This window comes from Oxyura jamaicensis, chromosome 1, assembly GCF_011077185.1.
Source record: "Oxyura jamaicensis isolate SHBP4307 breed ruddy duck chromosome 1, BPBGC_Ojam_1.0, whole genome shotgun sequence".
Lineage (NCBI taxonomy): Eukaryota > Metazoa > Chordata > Aves > Anseriformes > Anatidae > Oxyura > Oxyura jamaicensis.
Genome location: NC_048893.1, coordinates 104063393 through 104087937, shown reverse-complemented (window position 1 = coordinate 104087937; position 24545 = coordinate 104063393). Strand labels below are relative to the sequence as shown.

Sequence of the window (24545 nt, the reverse complement as noted above, 5' to 3'; positions counted from 1 at the left end):
TTTTAAAAGATATTGGAAGCAGAAAGCTTACCAAAGAGTATATAGATCCAATATGTGATCACAAGATAAAGGATAAGGAAGGCATTCTGAGAAGCTAAGGTGACAGAGAAAAAAAAGATTTTTCGCTTCTGTGTGTACCATGGAAGAGGTTTATATCAGAAGCCTTCTCTATGGAGGACACACCAAGGAGTTTGTCTCAAATCAAAGCACTGATGGAAGTAGTTATGGAGCAAACCAACAGACTGAGCAAGAAGGGATCACATAAGGGGTGAGTACTCAGACAAGTTCAGAAATAACCCAAGGATAAAACAGCTGAGCTATTAACTGCTATACATACCTTCTTTCTCAGAACTGCTGTGATACTCAAAGGTGTACCCCACTGAAAGGTGACAAATGTGACATCTATCTTTCAAAAGGAGGTTCAGAGGAAATTGAGAATGAAATACAGAATTAACAGAACTCATAGAATCACAGAATCATTAAGGTTGGAAAAGACCTCCAAGATCATATGGTCCAACCATCACCCTACTACCAATGTCACCCATTAAACCATGGCCCTAAGCACCACATTCAACCTTTCCTTGAACACCCCCAGGAACAGTGACTCCACCATTTCCCTGGGAAACCCGTTCCAGTGCCTGACTACACTTTTTGAAAAGAAATATCTCCTAATTTCCAACCTAAACCTCCCCTGGTGCAACTTGAGGCCATTCCCTCTACTCCTATCACTACTTACCTGTGAGAATAGGCTGACCCCCAGCTCCCCACACCTTCCTTTCAGGTAGTTGCAGAGAGCAATTAAATCTCCCCTGAGCCTTCTCTTCTCCAGACTGAACAACCCTCAGCTGCTCCTCATAGGACTTGTGCTCCAGGCCCTTCTCATAGCCCTTCTCTGCACATGCTCCAGAGCCTCCACGTCCTTCTTGTATAAGTGTCCTATACTATGTCTGGGTGGGATGGAGTTACTTCATAGTAGTCTGCATAGTGCCATGCTTTATGTTTGTGGCTGAAGCAATGTTGATAAGGTATTGGTGTTTTGGATATTGCTCAGCAGTGTTTGCAGAGCATGGGTGATTTCCCTCTCTATCACCAGTAGACCAGGGGTAGGCAAGGGGGGTTGGGAGGGAACACCTTCCAGAGGTGGTCACAGGAACATATGACCTCATGCTTGGCAAAATAAGCTCCAGGAAAGGAAGCTTACAGAGAAATGGTTGTGACTATGGCATTTGTCTTCCCAAGCAAACTTGCTGAGGCCCTACCTTCCAGGAAGTCTGCATGTTGATGGGCAGTACAGAATGAATGCCTTATTTTGCTTCGTTTGTGCAAGCAGCTTTTGGTTCACTTCTTAAATTGTCTTCATCTCAATCTGTGAGTTTTCTCACTCTTGCCTTTTCAATTCTCTCCCCCTTCCTGCTGCTGGTGGCTGGGTGGGGCTTAGTTGCCTAACACAGTTAAACCACAACACACCACTAAATTGGCTTAAAGTGATGTGACATTTTTTCATTTACATAAACAAAAGATGAAAATACTAATATTCCAAAAGATTTTAGAAGCAAGTTGGAGCAGGAACAAAAAGCATTTGAAAGCAATACAGGTTTATAGTTACATCTACTCTTTCCCAAGTTCCTTGTGTCATTACAATTAATCAAAGCTTTATTACCATTAAGTGAAAGCTAGTAAAAAGCCCTGCAATCAGCAAAAGGAAGGTTAAAAGGACTTTAGGAAAACAGATGCGTTCAATTCCTTAATTGTTTAATATTCTAATGAATCTCAGCTGTAGTATCCAAGAGTAGTAATCCTTAACATTTCTCTCTCTCTCTCTTTTTTTTTTTTTTTTTTTTTATCTGACAAATGCCAACAGACAACAGGCCAGTTTGAGACAGAAAGTGATTTATAATAAGGGAAGAAAAAATATTAGCTAAGGAAGTATTTAGACAAGATAGAGACTATATTTATATTTGATTCTCTTGGAATAGGCTCCAGTGTACTTTAAGTCCACAGTAATTAGGCCATACCTAATCATTAGGTAGTAGTTAAAGATCAGGTATTATTTTAATAACAGAATGACACAAATACATTTTAATGACTGAAGATCTTCATGATATAATACTCTGGACTAATAAAATGGTAAACATCACCTTGTTGTTCTAAAAAGACACGTCAGATGATTTCAGTCAAAGATATGTGACTTTACAAGGGATGAAAAGAAACAATTTGTATTTTTAAAGTCTGTTTCTTTGACTATGAAAATTCTTAGATTTTTCATCATTATATGAAAATCTGGAAAGAATAGGGTGACTCCACAGTAGCTATCATATATATGAATCTGTTCCTCATTCCAACTCTATGGCACAAAACATATACCTGTTAAAGCCATTTATTTCCATTGGTTCAACCCTGCATCACAACTTTTAACAGGTAAGCATAAAACATTACAGAAGTCCAGAATTTATTCATGTTTTGAAGTCAGGAGCTTTTGAAACTCAGTTGCATAAGCCACTGAAATCCTTGTGGGATTTTGTCTCAAATTCATACAGAAATCACACAAACGAATCCCTGGCCCTAAAATTACAAGTCCCTTCTACCTGAACTCTGAATATTAGAAGATTGCCTCTGATCTTCTACACGCATAACTAGACATATCAGATCACAATTTCTCTTCCATTTTCTCTCATAAGGCATTCATGAATTATTTAAAGCTGCAGACGCTGTAATTATGAAGGATTTTAATTTTTGTATGCATTTGCTAACACTTTCTAAACATTACAGGATTTAAACTTTTTTTTTTTTTTTTTTTTTTTTCCTTTCTAGGGAATGTATGAAATCAGATCATTTGAGTTATATAGCAGATTCTTTATGGAAGCATTTTCTAAAAAGGATTTTCATTTTCTTAGCTTCTTACTATAAAGAACATTTGTAGATACATCAGAATTACTTACATTCTAACTTTCTACATCCTTCTCTATTTAGCTGATGTCACATCTGCTCCCATACTGATTTTCATCCTAGTGCCAGCTTCCATGTTCTTAATTTTTCATTTTAAATGGCAACTAATCTCAACTCATCTTCTTTTTTTTTTTTTTTTTTTTTTTTTTAATTTTTATACTGATAGTATCCTCGAGTCCTAGATTAGTTTATGTTTGTTTGTTTTACTGGTTTCCAAAACCTCTGATAGTGATGTTTACAACCATAAACACCCTGTTCAAACTCAAAAATCTGCATGATTTTAAAGCCACAAAAGTGATATGCTGCCCATTTATTTTTCTCAGTCTGAGTGTAGAGGGATTGGAATTGTAGAGACTACATCATTGTTGAAACTGTGTCATGTACATTTATCAGTTATGCATTAATTGATTTTTAATTTTCATTGCCAAAGCAAATAATAACAAGTGGCAGTAAAATGTGTAAAAATCTGTAAAAATATGAAGAGGAGCAAGAGGAGAAAAAACAATTTACTGAAAGCTTTCTGTATCTTATTTTTAGTATTACATACTAATATAAGGTAGAACATCTTCTGGTCCAGTCAGAAAACCTCAAAAAGGAGGCCACTGACTGTGGTTGGAACTCAGCAATCCACATCCTACCCTAGTATTACAAGGACAGAGATATAACATATGAGGTATTACTTATCTTTGTGATGACTACTCCTATGCTCCAAGAAACCAAGAAAAATGGTCTGTTTCAGACAAAAGGAACAGTGTCCTTTTGAACTGTGAGATTATATCCACATATCCACATGATTTGTTCAACTATTTGGTCATCTAACCCTTAGGATAGATGACTTTAGAAAGTCAGTTTAAAAATGGACAGTCAATCTGGAATAAAATATTTTCTCATGTACCCCTGGATTATACTCTATGGAGTTTTATCCCTGGATTATAACCTGTAGATCACTACTGCTTAAAATTCTTTCTACAAAATATTTATCACACCATAATTCTAACATCTTTGGTGTTAGCTATGGCCTGCAAAACATCATGCCAATATTTTGTCTTTGGATTAGTAATAAATGAGTAGATATGACAGTCCATAGTTCTAAACCCTTGAGACAAATCCTCAGATGTCCCCACTTCTACAGCTGCTGGACACAATTGATTCACTTTGCTTTCCAGTTTTGGATGGTGATTGGCCCAATTATCTGGATAGATAACTAATCCAACATAATGTCTTCAGTAAAAAATAAAAATAAAAAAATAAAAAAATAAAAATTAAAGCCTTGAACATATGTGAAGCTGTCATTTTTGTACTCCCTTAGTTTTTGTCAATCAAAAAATTGTTTTTCAGTGATTGCTGGCTTGTAGAACTTCTCTCATTTTAGAACAGTCTTCAATGAGTTTACAAAATAAAAGGTAGATTTAAAATTCCAAGGTGAAGACTGCAGTTAGTAGCTTTGTTCCTCTGGGCAATTAAAGCTTTTATAGTAAGATTATCATGAGACTGTAGGCTGAACAGACTTCATGAGCTTGGACCAAGACCAGGGAATTTATTCCTGCAGAAAACAAGAGCCTCCAGAAATGCCATCTCTTTAGTTTTCATCTCTGGGTATATGTCTTTGACCTTGATTCTTCTAAAAATAAATATACGAGAGCACGTGTATGTGTGTTTATGTGCACATGAACTTGAAATAATTGAAACAGAAGTCTCACCATAGGTCTCTAGGGAGAAAAGAAGACAACAAAACATGATAGATGATAATGATACCACTTAATGTGCAACTGGCAAGGTCATTGGATTCCATACTTTGCGTGCATAATCAAAACTAACAAAATATAATGAAATGAAATGTAAAATGATCATTAATCATACATGTATGTCAGAAAGTCATTTAGTCCCAAGAAACTCCGAGACTTATGAGATGTTTTATCAGAAACTCAGAAAATATCACCACCTATTTATGAAGTGTTATGATTTTCTACAAAAGACTCAGTCCTGCTTAGAGCCAAAGAGAAAATGGAACTCGCATTACCTTATTGTAACCATTCTTCTGAGTACGTTCTCAATTTCTTCTAAAGTCTTTTAAAGGCAAGAGAAACACTGCATAGCTAGTAAGTTGGAAGTATTATTGATCTCAATTTTGCTGGTTTTGAACATATTCAACGCTCACAGTTCACTGTCCTTTTTTGAGGATAATATAGCCAAGAAGTTTCACCTGACCCAGTAATATGACAAGGATTATCCCCACACAATTTACAGACAGTTTTACATAATCAATATCAATAAAGAACTCCCCTTACCTGTGCAATATACCAGTTTGGGAAAGAAAATATTTTTACCAAGACTAAAATAATGCTATCATAACAGGCATTTTTGTTCCTGAGTGCTGACATTTTATAAACCAAATTAAACACTAATAATAGTTCCTCTTATGACGGTTTATGGCCCCAGGTAAACCACAGAAGTTCCCACAATTGCAATCATTTGGAAACAATTTCTTTTGAAACTTGTCATGGCACATGAGCTCACTGTGCATTTTATTCAGTAGGCATTTATTTAAAAACCAATCAATCAACCAACCAAACCAAATCATGTGAAACCTCAACAACTAAATAAATATACAGACTAGACAGATTGTGCCAGGGTTTTGGCACAACCATCTCATCTTTAGTTTACCTGGGACTATAATATATTTAGATTAATACACTAGAGGGACACCTACTGGCCAGAAGACATTCCACATCTCTCCAGGTTCATGATGGGCTGTCATCAGCTTATGATCTAAAGAAATACATTTCTAGTTCTGATGCTTTCATTTTATACAAAAAACAGATCCATTTGACCAATTAAAATGTTTGAGCTCAAAAAAAAAAAAATCTAACCACTATCAGGATCTATAGATTGTTCCCTCCCCCCACACACTTACATCCTGAGAAATAATTCATATTTTCCAAAGAAAATCACTGAAAATAGACTTCTAGACTTCAATCATCATACACTGAACTTTAAGCAGTGCTGAAATCAACAGTTTAAATAGAAAGATAGTCTGGTTTCTTCTACCCATTTTTCCCATACTGCACATTTACTCTTGCAGTTATTAAAGAAAGGAGATCTAAGTACATGTCATTTATTTTCATTATTAATAGCTGTACCAAAGTAAATAGTCTTTAAACTCTTCAGCAATTCTATTATACTAGCCAGTTCATGGTAAGTCACCACAACCCAAAATAATTATCTTTTAAATAAAAATAAATTTCCCACATTTCAGCTTTGATAATCTAAAAGTTATTGAAGTTTCAATAATACATTTTATTGCATGCTACTTTTAATAAAGTAAGATATTGCATCAATTTAACAAATGTTCATATTATATTCTAGAATTGGGTGAGAAATTTAGGTAGGGATGAAGTGAAAGAGAGGAAGAATGACTGTTCTAGTACTTTGAAAGGCAATTCTGCTAAATTTTCAAGTGCATTTGCCTTGGAAACATCTTGACCAATTGCTACACTTCACTACTGCTACGCTCCTCATCAGAAGCATTCTTTAAAAGATTTACTTAGATGAGTATGTATTATATTATCAATTTTCTAACTATGAGAACGAACTAGAACCTTACTCAAACTGAAGCACAAGAAGTTCAGCTGCATATGAGAGGGCACTTCTTTACTGTGAGGGTGACAGAGCATTGGGACATGTTGCCCAGAGAAGTTGTGGAGTCTCCTTCTTCAGAGATACTCAAAATCCACCTGGATACTATCCTGACCAAAGTGGTCTAGGTGATCCTGCTCAGCAGGGAAGTTGAACTAGATGATCTTCAAAGGTCCCTTCCAAACCCACTCATTCTGTGATTCTGTCACTCATCCGATTCTCAAACATAGTATCTGGTCAGTGATCAATACAGCTTCCACTATAAAATTATATATATATATACATATATGTATGTATGTACATTTCCGTAGCATTCTGCCTGTGTGTCTTTGAATGGAACAAATTCAGCTCAGAAAATTCAAGTTAGATTGTTAGTTCATTTACATATGTATGTACATTCAGGCTCACAAAATGTTAAAGATTTTTACTACCATCTAAGATTACAACCCATTGAAACACTGTTCTTTTGTATTTCCTGGCAATTTTAAAGTATGGACTTTATTAAATGTGGGAAGATGGGCAGGATTAACCTTATGATTAAACAAACAAACCAGTGTTTTCAAGTGGTTATATGAACTGCTAACATAAATGTAAAATAATTACATGGGACTTACTATTCCTGTACTATTATCTTAATATGAAGTAAGGTTTAAGGGATAAATCTTTTTTTTTTTTTTTTCCTTTTTTTTTTCTTTCTCTGAGAGTAATTAATATGACTGGAAAAACTGACAAGCTTTCATGTCCAAAAATGCATGTATACACTCCAAAGTATAGTATTTCCCCTCAGTTGTATCCTACTGTAATAGGAAAGATTGCATTGACTTGTAAGCCTTATCTTTCCCATAACTTTAAGCAACCGTGGCTGCAACATACTGCTAATATACACTGTTACTGCCATGCAGCATCCCGGTCAACAGTGCTATTTCAGCTATTTCTATGCTCAGCTGTAGTTTCTGAATCATAATGAAACAACCCCCACTTGCAGACAAACAGACCTATGATTAAAATATATATGTTTCTCTAATTAAAGATTCGTCTAGACCAACCATCTTCTCTCAAAGAAAGTTTTTATTGATTGATGTGGATCTCTGTGTAGTGACAAAAGGAGGAAAACACATGGCATTTACACAGATGTTTAAAGAAAATTCATTAATCAAAAATGTATTAAAAGAATCCTAGATACTAGGATTAGATTCTTTTTTTAAAAAAAAATAAAATAAAATAAAATAAAATAAAATAAAATAAAATAAAATAAAATAAAATAAAATAAAATAAAATACTAGAGAGATATACCGGGCAGAATGCCATAAATCCTACTTTGCTTACAGCAGTTAGGAAAGTTCTTGTTTCAAGGACAATCTTCATTTCAAAATTCAGTTTCACAACCAGTCTCCTCAAAATAGAAGAAGAAAGGAGTTGCTTATCAATCATCATTGCAATGACTGCCAATCAGCCATTGTACACCCTTGGAAAACTGACACTTGTAGCAAAGCTTCATAGCTTACAAAGTAGATGTCTTCTTCCCTCGTTCTAAACATGAAACTTTTTTCCATGTTGTTTCAGTTTAGTTACACTTCAGCCATTATTAAATATCAAACACTAATGATCTGTGTAGGGAAGCAATAATTCATTAACTTACTATCCTTGAAAAATAACAGAAGTATATGTCATTGTTTTTCTCTGTTCTTGTCACAGTTAGCCAATAGCTGTAAGGAAGCCTGTGTCACTGCAAATATCAGCTTGCAGTGGGGAAAAAGAGCTTATTTAATGCTAAAATCTCAAGTAAAGGGAGAACATTTTTGCACATTGACAGAACTGATACCACATATTCTTTTTTTTAAAAAAAAAAAAACACTAAAAAATTACACTTATTTCAAAGTGCACCAATATATATCCATGTTCTGTATGCAAGTAATGCACATATATAATGCATCCCCAAATGAATAGACAACTGTCCCAAAAGCCACATATAATTATTGTTTTTGTTGTTGTTGTTTTTAAGAAACCTAAATGGTGGAGCAGGCTATATTACTCATGTACAATCATAAAAATAGCTGAAGTTCCAGGATTTGGTTAAATAATTCCAATTTTAACCTTTGTGTCACTACTTCATTCTGTTAAAAAGGGAAAAACAACAGGGAATAAGTCATTTCCCCAAAATATGTTTCAATGCACACTGACTTACAGAAACAAAGGCATTCAGATATAGCACTTTCCTGTTTAAGAAATTAAACCAGTTTTCATAGTGTGAATGAATTTATTATTAAAAAAATCATAGGGGAAAATGGTGTGGAAATGTTTTGCCATGCAAAGCTTGTGCAATACATAACATGGACAGAACAGCAGTAGTGCAATGGATAGTGAGGCTACTGGATACCCTGACGTAGCGCAGAACCACTGGGGCTGGCTCTAGGCATACCCAGTGCAATATTTTGCTCTGCAGACACTTGCAGCCAGTGATCGTTATCCACCTACTTTTGGCATGGCCAGTAAATAAATGGAAGTTTGCATCTGTTATATGTACATGCTAATAAATGAGGCCTGTTTTTAGCGTACTTTTACTTCTGAAAACAGTTACCACTGACAGCAACAGGAGACACTATGAAGAGCAAGGAAATACAACTCATAATGAAAAAAAAACAGAAAGCATTTATTCATATATAATAACTTTTCATACAGGTAAGTTATAAAAAGCTCTCAGCTTTAAACTGTCACCCCATAGCCAGTGACGCAGAACAACAGGAACAACTCTGGGATTTGGGGGCAATATTCAACATCTTTAGTACATTCCTGGGTGCAAGAATTCCCGTTAGAATGGGAATGGGAACTCAGCATGGCTGACTTGAGAACATGGAGAAATCTGCCTGCTTCTTCTGTTGCCAAAACAAAGTACACAGTAGCAGGGAAAAAGACTAGTGATGTAAGAAGGTGAGAGAATTGATTGTTTTCTCTATTTTAGCACTGTTTAGGAAATCTTTGGGTCAGTTGCTACCACACACATCTTTTTAATAAAAGAAAATACACTTCAATTACAGTTTCTGTAAAATATAAGTACAGTTAAAATTAGATTTCCAGGGGTGAACATATATAACGTATTACTTCTGGAAGCCTTTAAAATCTTTAGTTTTATTTACCTTTTGCAATTGAACCTAAGCACACCTTCCTGTTACAAATGAGTCATACATATCCCCTCATAACTTTAAGAGAAAAAATAACATTATAACACTGTGCATCAGGTGGAGATACTATCAAAACCATAATGATCACAGAAAAAATAAACCGTAAACATATTGAGAATAGCTCAAGAATCATGCTGAAAACACCAGCATGATCTGCCGACTGATTTTAAGTTAACAGTTGTGAAAGGACAGTCACACATGGCATAACAACATGGGTGTTGTGGACAGTGGTAAGTTGACTACTGAACAGAGCTAAAGTTGTACCTATTGCTTATCTTGATCTCATAATTGAACTTCTGGATGCCAAAACATCTTTGTTCTTAAGATAATTATTTGATCCTATATTAAAGAAATAGTGCACAATGGCTTAGTTAAGGTCTTCTCAAATATACCTTTTACTCCTATTTCTATGTCTACTTCAAGTAAAGCATACCACAACTGGATCACTCCTCAGTTCATTTCCCCCACTCACCTTACTGTGAAAAGAAATGCAGCACGATGCTTCCTTTTGTAACTACAGGTCTCCGCTTTTTTTCCTGATACTGGCTGGCACTTTCTTAACCAAGCAACTCTACTTTTTCCTCATTCCCTCTTTAATTCCCTCAGTTTCTTAGTGTAGAAGAAAATTATTCACTAGTCATTTATAGTTCTTCTAACTTAGCTTGTTCAAGGATGGATAATTCATTTGCCAGTTGCACAGCTAGCAAAATCAGAGAAGTGGCCACATTTTGCATTTGTTTCTTGACAAGAGTTTCTCACCATGTAGGAAGAAATATGAAAGGATATTCGGATATCCAGAAGTGTATGTGTCTCAGTATATTTCGTAGTATTCTGCAGTTTGTTTTGTAGTGATCCAAAAGATTCTCCCACAGATTCTGCTGATAAATTACTTCATTGTAATCAAACCAGTGACCTCTAGCTCTCTTCTCTGAAATATCTAAAATCTAGACATTTTTATATCCAGCTGACAGTTTTGATTTCATCTATTTTATGTAGAAAAAACTCCCCTCAAATCAGTCACCTTATCACTTTATTTATTTCTTGTAGGCATGTTCAGTGTTTTAGAGTTTACCAAGATTTTTTCCCTCAGAGCAACGCTAATTTTGTTTATATCCTTTTTTTTTTTTTTTTTTTTTTTTAATTATCTTTCCTCTTATTTGTTTCAAAATACCACAGCTTGGAAAATAAGTGTTTTTTATTTCCTGTTTTTCTCTCTTTTTTTTTTTTTTTTTTTCTGGTCAATGTATTTTTCTTCTTTGCACATCACTCATTTCCCTTCAGACATTAGCAAGCATCTACATTTCCCTCCAGTTCCAAATTGCAATTACTACCTTTCTTCTTTCTTTAATACCTATTCCCCTCAGTGCTAAGTATCTCAGAGATGGTCAATGAGTCACTGCTTCAGTTCTGGCAGGACAAAGTTCCAGATAATTGAGTAAAACTTTCTGTAATATATGAATGTCTCAAAGGCAGAAAATTCTGCTTTTTACTCCTGCTCAGCTTCTACATATCTTTCTTCCTGTAGTTTAGCTAGCCTTACAGCTGATGAGTAGAAATATAAAACAGTGTTGCATTTTCATTCTGAGTGCATTGGAGGTATTTACTTAGACAAATTAAAGGGGAACTTCCTTTAGAATTGTCATGTAATTACAAAGTCAACAACTTCTGCTTACCCACTAATTACAGAAAATTGTGTTTGATAGCTGCATAATTTACTCATATTTGCAAATATTTGCTCTTGTCTTTAGTGCTGTTTAAAGGATATTTCAAGATGTCTGCTCAATTCTTCTGAATTTAAACATATGCATAATGTAAATAAAACATACCATATTCCATTGGATAGCTTTTATGTATCTGAAAATTTAATTTACATTACTTCAGTTCTTCAGTTGGATGCAATTTCTTGCAGTTTAATTTCTTTCAGCAGACTTGCATGATTTTATAACAATGTGAAATGAGCACCAAAACTGTACATGCTGCCAAAAAAGTCAAATTCTACATTGTTTAGTTTATTTTGTCTGGACTTGTATAGATTGGTCCAAACTTGCACTTGTTCACTCTCTCACACACACAAAGACAAGCTGCAGTGCCTGCAAAACAGGAGTTATATACTTATACAGGGGGATAAAAAACACAGGATTCCAAAGGGAAAAAAATACTCCTCAAGAATTACATTTTGGATATTTGCCATTATATTAACTTGTTACCCAATAATTTGAGACCAGCTAGAGAGGAGTCTAAACCTAAACCTCCACACCTGGTGAAGCTGTAATTCATAGAATGATAGAATATCCTGAGTTGGAAGGAACCCACAAGGACCATTGAATCCAACTCCTGGCTCCATACAGAACCACCCAAAAATCAGACCATGTATCTGAGAGCATTGTCCAAACGCTTCTTGAACTCTGTCAGGCTTGGTGCCGTGACCACTGCCCAGGAGAGCCTGTTTCAGTGACCAACCACCCTCTGGGTGCAGAACCTTTTCCTAACTCCCAGCCTGACCCTCCCCTGTCCCAGCTCCATGCTGTTCGCTTGGGTCCTGTCGCTGTCCCCAGAGAGCAGAGCTCGGCGCCTGCCCTCTGCTCCCCTCGTGAGGGAGCTGCAGGCACAGCTTCATGCTATACCCTTGGGCCAACAAGGGACCTGTTCCCTCACCTACTTAATTAGAAAGCGCCCACTGATAATTTTTCTCAAAGATTCTTCTCCTCCTCAAGAGTCTCATAGACTCATTCCATTACTAAATATTTCATAATGAGGAATAATCCTCATTCTACATGACAAGAAGAGGTTGTCTATTATAAATCTGTCTGGGGCTGACTGACTGTGGCTGGCCCTCAGCCTAGTTCACCTCACTGGGGCTATGGAATGGGGCTGGTCAGAGATGGAGGCACCTGCACTGCCCTGGAGGCCCAGCCTCCAGAGGCCACCCTCTTCCATCAGCCCTGTGCCCTGACAAATAGGCCCTGAAAAGCATGATCAAGAAAGAAGAGCAAAGAGATGCACATTAATGAGCTTTTGGAGGAGCTTAACATATGAAGGGGGATGAGGGGGAGGGAAGAGAAAAGGGGAAGAGGGGAAGAGGAGGAGAAGAAACAGAAATATAAAGGAAGTGTGCTTCGCCAGACTTAGATTAAAATTTTTGGAAATTTACAGCAGGAATATGTGGCAAACAGACTAGAGGGTGAAATTTATTCTTCTTTTTCTTTGCCTTGTTTCTTTATTCAGTTTGTAGCTGGCTCATATGAAGAAATTACTCTTATAATTTTTCTCTGGTTAGAAATGTCAGTATGTACGGAGAAGCTAACCTCTTTGACTTGCTGTGTTGTTTTTACCTTGGTGACAGGAGGCCCAAAATACACTCTTTCCAGCATAGCTGCTGTTTTTTTTTTTTTGTTTGTTTGTTTTTTTTTGTTTTGTTTTGTTTTGTTTTGTTTTTTTTTCTCTTTGAAAAATAGATATGCCACAATAAACTCTGATACTGCTATTATTGACTCATCTTCAGAGGCAGAAGAGACAGGAAATAAAGATGAACTATTTTTTCATAAAGTGTCAGCTGCTAAACTGCTCATTCACATATAGTCTGTTGCTACCTGTTCCCTCCCTTCCTCCTTTCACCTTTATCTATGTTTTGTAACTAGGATGCAAGTAACAGGCAATCTAAAAGATTACAAGGACTGAGGCTTCAACTTTAGGAAAAAGTAATCTGAATTTAATGTCACTATGATGGATGAATCTTTTTGAGCTACATATGAAATTAAATTTCTGGAAGCAGAAAGCTTCAGGCATTTCTGCTACACTTACATTACATTGTGTTTGACGCAGGAAACACTATGTAGCTAATGGGATTATTACGTATTAAAAATAGATAATCCAGAATGAACCCTAATAGCCTGTCTTAGTTTTGTGTATACAAATAAATTTGTATTTTGCAGAACTGCCATCTCACTGCCTCCATGGCTTTCAGATCTGAAATGTGAAGCATTTAATTTTCTTACTTATCACTGAAAATGCCATGGTGAATTCATGCAGCACTTAAATCCCTACCCCTGTGTAAAATGAACAATGGCCATTTTTTAAAATTAAAAACAACAACAACAACAACAAAAACATGCAAGACATATTTATTACTTTGGTCTTAAAGCAGAACCCCATAATTGTTAAACCCTCCTCATTTTGCTACATTATTTCATAGTACTAGAGAACAGGTTAGAGGAACCCTTGGCTTTTAAGAGTAAACCAAACATTTCAAGTTCAAACACATAACATTAAGTTCCTAAAAGCTGGGTTGGTATACGCAGAGAAACAAAGTAAATGTAAATCCCGATGTTTTAGACTAATGAAACATGCAGAAATGCAGAAATGAAATGAAGAAATGGCTGAAAGAACCTCATACTTTCTATCTCCTGCATCTTTTAAATGTCCCAAATATGTACATGTAAAAGCTCACATCACTCACAAAAGAAAGAAGATTGGGCTTTGAATTTTCATACTGTCATATTCTGACCTGGTAGAGGGAGTAGAGTCATACAGAGATGGTGCTTACTATGGACATTGACAGGTATGAGTGAGTGATTTCTCAAACATAGGCAAATTATTGTCCAAAACCAGGTGAAATGTCACTTTTATTAGCTTCACTACATTCTATCAGTGCTATGATAAACTCAGGAAACAGAATACCTCAAAAGCTGGTCAAGTAGATATTAAGAATACTTTAGAGTGCAGGATAGTAGAAATTGATTTTCTAGTAGGAAAGAACATTTCACTAAGTCTTCTAAAAATCTCAAACTAAAATGTATCTAAGTATATCATTTAGAAAAAGCTTCAGTCTGTTTTTTTTGTTGTTGTTGTTGTTGTTTTTTTTCCAAATGGAAATTACAGATTGTAACCAATAATTTGAATAGATTGTATTTTTTCAATAAATAATTTTAATTAGAACAACTGTTTATCCCCAAAAGCTTGTATGAGACATACATATAGTAGGATCTTAGCAAGACTGCCTTCGTCATATTTGCCATCATTAAAACATAATGGCCACTGGTACAGTGTTCTTGTTAAAAGGGCAATCACTTTGTTAACAGGTACTGTAATGTCACACAAAGTAAAGACTGCCACTATCTAGTTTCAAAAATAACTCATCATTCTGCATCTTTTTGGAAAGAACTAAGACATCAATTAAAAAAAAATAAAAAAATAAAAAAAAATTCTTATGATGAATTAGTACAGATGCACTTGAATTGCTATATTCTGAGTAATAACTTGCAGAATTAACTTTAAAACAGATGCCTAGAAATTGGCATTTTACAGTGTACTTCTGCCAAATTAACAAATACAGGCAAAGGCCACAGGATCTCAGGTGTCCACCATCTGTGACAGAGAAACTGCCAATTATAGTTAGATCAGAGAAGAGGCTGATGGTATGAATAAATGGTGCAAAATTTAAGGTACATAGTGTAGATTACCTGTGGCTTCTAAAAGAGCAACTTTATTTGGTGCTAATAGTGAGAATCTAATGCCTTGTCCTTATAATGAATAGATTCATCAGTACAAATCCCTTCCATTCTAGGAAAGGCACATACTTTAGAAAAATAAATTAATTGAGTTTATCACAGTGCTTCTCTTCACTTCTGATCACAGGAGGTGAAATGCAGATGTCTAAAACCAAGCAAGTGAACCCCACCATACGTGCTTAGATTTCTTTAAATTTCTTGTATACTGCTTTAAAAAAATAATAAATACTTTGACTAGAAATACTCATCACAAGACAAAGCAGTCTAGAGATTTTAGTACACTTTCCTCTGATTTAGCTTTGTAAAGATAGGTGATAAATTCTCTGACCTAACAGTCTGAATGCTTTTGCCTTTCTTACCTGGTTTTATGACCATTTTTTGACCGTCTATGGCGAGCCCTAATAAATTAGGGCTCAGAAGATATTGTTTCAAGGTTTGAAAAGCTTAGACCTTGAAGTCATTGATTTGATACGCATGCTAATGTTTCTTTTTGTCACCAGAATTCCACAAACACAGCCCTTCAGAAGTAAAAGAGACAATTTGACTGACAGGTACTATATAATAACCTGCAACAGAATCTATTTGCCAGGGAGTAATTCATTAATTAAGAAAAAAGAAAAGAGGAAGCCATAATGTATTGTTAAGTAATTATTTGGCATCATCTATCTGGCTGTAAAGGGGAAAAAAAATGTCCCATCAAGAATTAAATTATTTGAAGGTGATGCATTATTTAGTATTACAGGAATTCTGATGCACTGTTTAGTATTAGAGTTCATAGCATTTACTGAACTTTTTTTTTTTTTTTTTCCCCAGTCCATCAAGTGTCCTAAAGAAGAGATAAACTGTAAGAAAAACGTTGAACTCTTTTTTTTTTTTTTTTTGAGGAATAGGACCTGATTTAAATCCAATTCGTTTTTTCCTAGTAACAACTGCAAACACTATGTAAACAAATCATAACAAATAAACCTATTAGTAGGTCAATTGTGAAAACAACTAACATGTACTTCCCCTGCTAGCAACACCCTTTAAATCCCAATGCTCACTTTATTTTAGAAGTAAAGCTTCTACTTGTATGCACTGGCAAGACTTCCTCTCATATATCAGAAAGCCCTTCTATAAATGCTGCATTTTCAAAACTTGGTGACAGCCTTGCCACTTTACGGTCTTGTATGCAGCCAGCACTATGGCTCAAAAAGCCATACAGGCAGTAGCAGTGAACAACCACAGTCATTTTTAAGCTCATTTGCATGTTTTTTTTTAAAGTTAGCAATCAATTCTAGAGAATTTGTATCTGTTAGATATATGGCAAACACATTTGAGGCCAACACCCAAAAGCTTTCAACATCCATGCTCATCTTTTCCAAAAATAAGACGAGTAGAAAAGCTTGTCTGAAAATAAATTTGGCCAGTAAAGTAGAGGAAATTATGAAATAAAGTCTTAACAAAAAGGTTCTGGGAGATTTGTATGCTAATGCTAAGATAGTCTGTAAACTCAAATCAGCACCATGTTTTGCTATCACATATTACTTTCTTTGTAATATAATACAAAAGAGCATATGGAATTAGAAAATACTAATATTGCACATAAACTACAATAACCATATTATAATTATCTATATTATAAATGAAAAAAATAACTTTAACTTACCTATTTGCAGTAACAAACAGGACATTATCAACCATATTGCAATTGAATGAAAGATGAACGAAGCCAGTTCATTGGAAAAAAAAAAAAGAAAGAAAAAAAAAAGAGAGACAAAACAGAAATGGAAAATTATTATTCATAGTCATCTCTGTTACTGGTGTATATGAATAACAAAATCATTTTTTTCTTAAGGAAACATGTTCTACTTTAATGCCTCTTGATCTTTAAAATCTTGGTTTGTTATAATTTGCAATTCAGAGTCAAAATTATGACAAGCAGTGACATACACATTACAGTGATTCATACACTTGCATTTTAGACAAGACTAGCAACTTTTCTGTACCAAGAATTTCATAAAACAAACTCTAGCTTAAGTTACCAAGCAATTAAGACATTTCTAACAGCCTGCAACATTTTTTCAATATCTTAAATTTTAATAAATGAAAAACATAAGCATTAAATATTTTAAAAGCTTTAAAACACAAAGTGAATGTTGCACCAAATCTGACAGTGAATCCAACAGACAACACAGGGCACAAAATATTTCCACTGGAAGTTTTGGTATTTTCAATTTGTTTAATTCCAAGCCTCACATTTTCAATTATGGGGCCTTTAGCTCTTGGTTTATACAGCATTATACACACGATACAGTCCAGAGCTGAGACTTCAAAACCATTCCAAAGCAGTTTGTTGGAAAATGTCAATATTTGCTAAAATAGGTCAAATTCAATTCACTTCTAAAATTGTTTTTCCAGTTCATCATCCAACTCTTTAATAAACTTAATGTAAGCTAACGAAAGCATAAGTGCTAGGAAGTCAAAGGAGATTTGTATCCCAAGTTCAAAGTGACTTGATATCCTGGGATCCCAAATAAATGGTCTCACATTCATAAAGATATTTGATCTTGTAGAAGATTTCAGGACGTCTAGTTATATTTTTAAAACAGAACCATGTAATCTTAATAATAATAATAATTAAAAAAAAAAAAACACAAAAAACACAACATAAATTATCTTTCTAGAAGTAATTTTACAGTTATAAGTAGCTTAACACATCAGTAGTTCATTGAAACCCAAACTCTACACTCTCTTCTCTAGGTTGCTCATTCTGAAAGATGTCACGGCTATTACTGCAACAATAAAGTTCTTCTTAAGTTACTTAACCGTAGATGTGCACTATTGCATAGACGCAGCAGAATTTCTCACAGAAATCTGATTTTTGTTTACTTCTCCTCTATCCCCATGTTTACCATAGGGAAAAAAAACAAAGCCAAAAAAAAAAAAAAAAAAAAAAAAGCAGAGAAATTCAAGACCAGCCAAGCCGAAAATTCAGGAAGAGTATACTTTACTGTTTATCCCCTTTAAAGTTTTTTGCCTTATCTAGATAAGATAAACAGATATATACAGTCATATGTACACCCTTTCAGCAAAGTACCTTAAAGAAATTTTGTGCTGCAGGCATGAAAAGCCAGACAAAACAAAACAAACAACAGCAAAAGACCCTTGTCCTTTGAATGATTTTCCCGACAGTTCCATGGACACTGGAGGGGGGAACTGGTCTCACAACTCCAGAGAAAGTATCAGATCCTTGCTTGGAACATTATGTTTCCACATCCCCAGAAATTTAATCTAGTGGCCATATAATCTGCAATGCCTGATGTTTGTAGGCTAGAGGGGTGCATTTTTTCCAAACATTTATGCAAAGGACTTTTGGTGCATACTAATGATTTTTTTTTTTTTTTTTTTTAATTGGAACTGGTATTAATTTCAGTCCTTCTTACTAAAGCCTTCCATTGGACTGCTCATTCAAATTTGTGAATAGACCTGCTCGTCCTGATTTGCTTTTTCATTATTTCCCTGATTTTCTGACAGGATTTCCTGTGAATAGCCTTAGTTCACCAATCCTTATTTCACAGATTACATAACTAATAAATTTGCATTACTACTAGATTGAATACTTCAATTAAATGTAAGGATTTTTAGGAGTAACTTAATTTATAAGGACAGAAAACATCAGTCACTTAACAGGGGCTTCGTAGACATTTACATAACTGAAATATACATCTTGGTGTATGTTTGAATTTCCATGGGATCAAGTAGAGCGCATGGAATTCCATTATGGAAAGCAGTTTTTATTGTTTTGTTTTGTTTTGTTTTCTACTTGCAAACTTCTGGCAAGTAAGAGTTACAGATTCTCTCTCTTTATAAAACTTTGATTTCTGCTTATTTTTTAAGCTACTTTTCATCCACTTGCAGCTTACTATCTGGAGCAGAAACAAAAATGCAAAAGCTCATCTGTATATAATCATATATAATTTCATCACCATCCTTACTGTTTGAAAAACATACCCTGGACTTTCCTGTGATCAACAATTCAAGTCTTTTGACTCTCCTCCAGGCTAGGAAAATTTCTTTTCTGTTTTACTATCTGATAAATGAATCCACCCTACTGTTTTTTAGATAAAACTAGGGACATTTTTTTCTATTCTTTGTATGATTGCACTTAAACTTTATATTTATATCATAGCCATTTCTTTCACTAAATATCTTCTCTCTGTTATGTCTTGATCTTTAAAGAACTTCACGTGGAAAAGCATTATGGGAGAGAGTATTGCTGTACAAGTACAGAGATACTTACACATAAATGATATTTGGTTAATGTTCTGGCCAGGCAAATCCATAAAATTGCCCTTCAGACACAGAAATTCATTTAGTATCTACATTGAAATACACAAAAGATTTGCAATTTCTGGATTTCTCTGTTTTATTTCTCTGTGTGTGTATTTTCTCTCTGAATTTGCCATCATTAAAGCACTTGCTTCTATATACCCTTTCCCAGATCTTTTTATACCCCAAAGTGCAATAAGGTCACTGAAGATAATACATCATTTTGGGGACGGCTAATTCTGGTAGCCAAATGTTGACTCTGAAAGAGCACACAGGATTCCCAGAAATGTCTCTTGATGCCCTGTTTGCTTAATCTGTAGTCTTTTACCATTGATCACTCCTCCTTAGCTTGCAAAATCACAACCAAGAGTGAAGGACTAAGTATTTCTTAGGGTAAATGATGTTCAGCACCCTATTCATTATGTCTTGGAGGAAAAAAAAAAAAGTCTTCTAATCAAGTTAATTTGCATGATAACATGAACAAAAACCGAGCATTCAAAAACACTTTGAAATGAAATGCACCAATTCATATGCTTTTTTTATATGTGTTTACATAAATTAACAGGTTGACAGCTGAAGGCGGTTATCACAGAAAACAGAAACCCCACAAATCATCAGAAAACTTGAAAAGCATGGTATTCACTAAATAATAAAATTTCTCTGACACTAGATGATGTCAACATTCTAGTTTACTTAACAATGTTTCAAAAATCAGTAAGGCATAAATGAATGACTGCAAAATTTTGAGAAACCTTCAGTTCCCCCCTGACAAAGAGAGCCTCTTTGGCATCTACAGTCATGACACTGTAGTAGTTATTCTGAACCTTTTAACCATCTTCAAAGTGACACTGACAATCGGTACAGTCAGTGGAAAAACTGTATCTTAAGAATAAGAATACATTCTTATTTTTTTATTTTAATAAACCATTTAGAAAGGGTTAATACATATTTGATAGGACACCACAAAATAAACATCTAGACTTATGTTGCAGCATTACTTGAATAGTACAATTATACTGATAATAAACCATTAATGAAACTGAGTAAAATAATATCTCCCTGTTTATTTATCAGTCATTGTGGTGTCTCACCACAGCATCCTCTATCAAATACAGCTGTAGAATATGCTTGGTTCTTTCTACAGACTTTTTCTTACATTTCTGTTAGCATCTTCTCTCTTTCCATAACTGCCTACCTTTTCTGCTCCTACTACCTAAGAATTGCTGGATCTTGTCCAGTTTATAAATATTCCTCTTTCTCTATACCATCAATTTTCTTTCTCACTTTCATTTTCTTTTATGATGGCTGTATATAGTTCTGCACTTGTACCCTTCTTTGTAGGCTTTATTTTCCAAACTATCATTTAAGCTTCAATTTGTCATTTTAAATTGCTATACTGAATAAATAAGGTACTCCAAATGAGACTAAGTCTTTGGTAGACAGCAATAGTTCTACTAATGACATCTAACAGAATACAGTCTCAAAAATACAGTTTTTATTCCATTACCATAATATACAATACACAGATAATTCTCTTAGGACTACTGTTAAAACACTGTAGTCCTGTTCCTTAATAATTTCTGCATCTGATTAATATATGAGATGCTACACAGATGTGCAACTTACTATAAAATTGGATTCTAATTCAACAGATGAAGCAATTCAACTGCCCTACACAAATGGAACACTCCCCACTTCCATATGCACCCTTTCAAGGTCTTGTCTGTGTTCCCAAATTTTTAGTCTAAATGAGTGTCTCTTCTTTTTAATGTAATATGTAATGAAGATATTTCTATTACTTCAGACATGGAAGGAGACACCAAAATAGGAGAACTGCCCCTGTTCCTGTTCAAAGGACCACTTAAGCTTTTTTTTTTTTTTTTTTTTTTTTTTTTTTTTTTTTATGGAATGCACAAACGCCACTGGAAAAAGAAGCAAATTCCTCTTTTATACCCATTTAGCCACCTATTTCACTCTTGGCTGTAATATAGTCCTGCTTGAACTGCATGTGAAAACATCCTGTTGCCAGTATTCATCTAGCTGTCTGCGCTTAAAGCTCTGACTGGGAAACAGGAGACATAGGATGAAATTTCTTCAGGTTGAAATAGTACTCACATTGCCAGCACATTCTGAAATTTGTCTGCTCTGCTTCCCCTTCCCACCAATCACCTGGAGTTCTGAAATGAAAGTGGTTAACTTTGCACTGAATCCAATGTACTTTGAATGATTTAACATCATTTCTGCATTAAACTAGCCTCAACAGAGGCTAGGTAGAGATTAGGCATTTCTTTTCAGTCTCCAAATTGCAACTGAAACAGGACAGGCAATTAGGCTGCTTCTCAGTATAAACAAGACTAGTTAAAAGAGAGAATAATTCTTTGCTCCAAACCATGCACTGCTTTTAGACCTCAAGGGTAAGGTTGAGTTTAGACAGTGTTAGAGAACTGGGGTTTGGGTAGACTGTGACAACCAGGGTTACCACCCACATAGTACTATACAACTCCCTCCAATTTAACAAAGATAACACCACCACCAAAAAAAAAAAAAAAAAAAAAAAAAAGGAAAAAAAGAAATAGCTCTCTTATTCCTATCAAACTTGTCATAAATCTAAATGCTAATATACCAATTTTTCAACAGGTATACTTTCTGAAACATACATACTGTTACATTATTCTCTGCCTCATTGACTTTTTCTATTCTTATTATTTTATTCTCACAAAATTTTACAAGAGTCATAGTTTAATAACATCAATCCATTAACATTTTCAAATGACATTTTATTGTTATTTGCATCCCTTTAACAGTAAGAAAACCACTCCTCACAACTTTTTATATAAAGATGACATACAAGCAGCTATCCAGTAAATGCATGTGAAAAAAGTGACAAATAGAACAAGATAAAAAAGGTTAAATTGAGTAAAAGAATCTTCCATTTTCTTGGTTGACTGAGGCACATAGTAGAAAAGTATCTCATCTATGAGCTCAAAAGAACATTTTGACAGAACAAGGTACGTGTCTGAACTATCCTTTTCATGCAATGACCATAAGCACTTTCTAAGTAATCCTCAGTTCTCCTTTCACCTCTGCTTCCTTCTATTCTAACAGGCTCTTAGCTTTGGTCCTAGTCCAGAGCCAATTAAAGACAACTGCTTAGAAATTAGGCAGACTTTTCTGCAGGAATGCATTAGCACTTGCAGAAGCCACAGATTTTAGGAAGAAGGGTTGTGTGCCTTATATCCCCAGTTCCCACTATAGGGTGTATTTTGCCTTTTATGTGTAGGATCAACAATCTCTAGACTATTCTTAAACTCACAGGTTTTTTTCTCTCTCTTCACACAGGTGCAGAAACTTCTGCTTACCTGGTACATATCCCTAGGTACTGGAAAAGGGGAAAGGAAGGATATGCAGAAAGCCTCTAACACTCTTTCTGCTGTAGAGAGGAGTTCCCCTAGAAACCAACATAAATAGTCCTGATTTTCATGACTAACTCCATCTCTAATTGAATAAGTAGCTCCCAGCACTAACCATTGCCTCATGCACACAAAGAAAATCAATCTTCATTTCCCAAGTCCAGCTGAAATAAAGACTAGAGTCTAACCTGCAGTTGCCAATCTTTCTTGCACTAAAATCCAGTGATTAAATTTACAAGGAACTATAGCCTTCTAAAATAAAGAGTTTGAAAGAAAAGGTATGTATGTCTACTTCAAGGACTTCAAATTAAAAAAAAAAAAAAAAGTCTCTCCAAGTGTTCTAGACATGGTGCTGGAAACAGCATTTTTTCTGACAACCTTGTCAGAAAAAAATAACTGAGATGAAAGGGTTCACATCACTTCTAAGATAACAAAGATTTGCTAGACTTTATCCCGTGATTGTACTTCTACTTCAGAAATTAAAGCAAAAAGGCATTCAGCAAAATCATTACTCTTTGGGCTTACATGTATAAAGCTTAGAAATAAATAAAATGCAATGTGTTGTTTCCTTTAGATCATGTGACTTGACATATATATAGAAAATCAGTGTATCTCCCATTCCAACCTCCAAAATTTCAAATAAGCCTTAAACAGCTTACAAAATGTTTATGTACTGTAAAAATTACTGTATGCTGAAATTATTGTATGCTGGATTAGCAGCACCTTTTAAAACAGCATATATTAACCTGTGTGACTGATTTGTCAAAAGCAAATTCAGATCTTTTCTATCAATGTATCACCATTTCCTAACATGTTATTTAATAGAATCAATATTTACTAATTTATTTTATTCAAATTAAACAAACAAACAAACAAACGTAGCAGGGCACGAGCAATGCAGGTTTCTGCAGAGTATTGACAGCTTCCTGACCCTTCTGACATAGAGGCCAGAGAGGAGGAGTGTTCTGCTGGACATCATACTCAGCAACAAGGAGAGGATCACTGGGGATATGAAGGTCAAAGGCAGCCTTGGCTGCAGTGACTACATGATGCTGGAGTTCAGGACCCTGAAAGGGAGCAAGGAAAAAACAAAATCATAAAACTGAATTTCAGAAGAGCAGACTTTGGCCTCTTCAAGGATTTGCTTGGAAGAGTCCCCATGGGGTAAGGAATCCTAAGATGCAGGAAGAAAGACTGGAGCAAGGAAGATGTACCTTTGGTGAAATCGTGTCCGGCAATATTTAAGTAAATTGCACACACTTAAGCCTGTGGGGCCTGATGGGATGCATGCACAAATACTGAGGTGTCAATACAAAGATGTTCTCAATAGTCTTCGAATTATTATGGCAAATGGGAAAAGTCCCTGAGACTGAAGAAAAGCAAATGCCACTCCTATCTTCAGGAAGGGCAAGAAGGAGCACCCTGGGAACTAACTGCTGTTCAGCCTCACCCTGATGACTGGGAAGGTGACTGATCAGCTAATCGTGGGAACTATTTCCACGCATATGAAGGACAAGAAAATCATCAGAAATAGTCAGTATGGACTCACCAAGTTG

General features: G+C 35.1%; 1 protein-coding gene across 3 annotated transcripts in view; it reads right to left on the bottom strand.

Annotated features, from left to right (window-relative positions):
* NCAM2 (neural cell adhesion molecule 2) overlaps window positions 1–24545 on the bottom strand; it is a 285808-nt gene that overhangs the window by 173731 nt on the left and 87532 nt on the right. Inside the window, exon 1 of one of the 3 annotated variants that reach the window (XM_035315438.1) lies at window positions 21695–21722. The exons of the other annotated variants lie outside the window; for them this stretch is intronic. Coding sequence (XP_035171329.1) covers window positions 21695–21707 — 13 coding nt within the window. The 5' untranslated portion in view covers window positions 21708–21722. Of the gene's footprint in view, window positions 1–21694; window positions 21723–24545 lie in introns of those variants that run through there. 3 annotated transcript variants of the gene reach the window in all.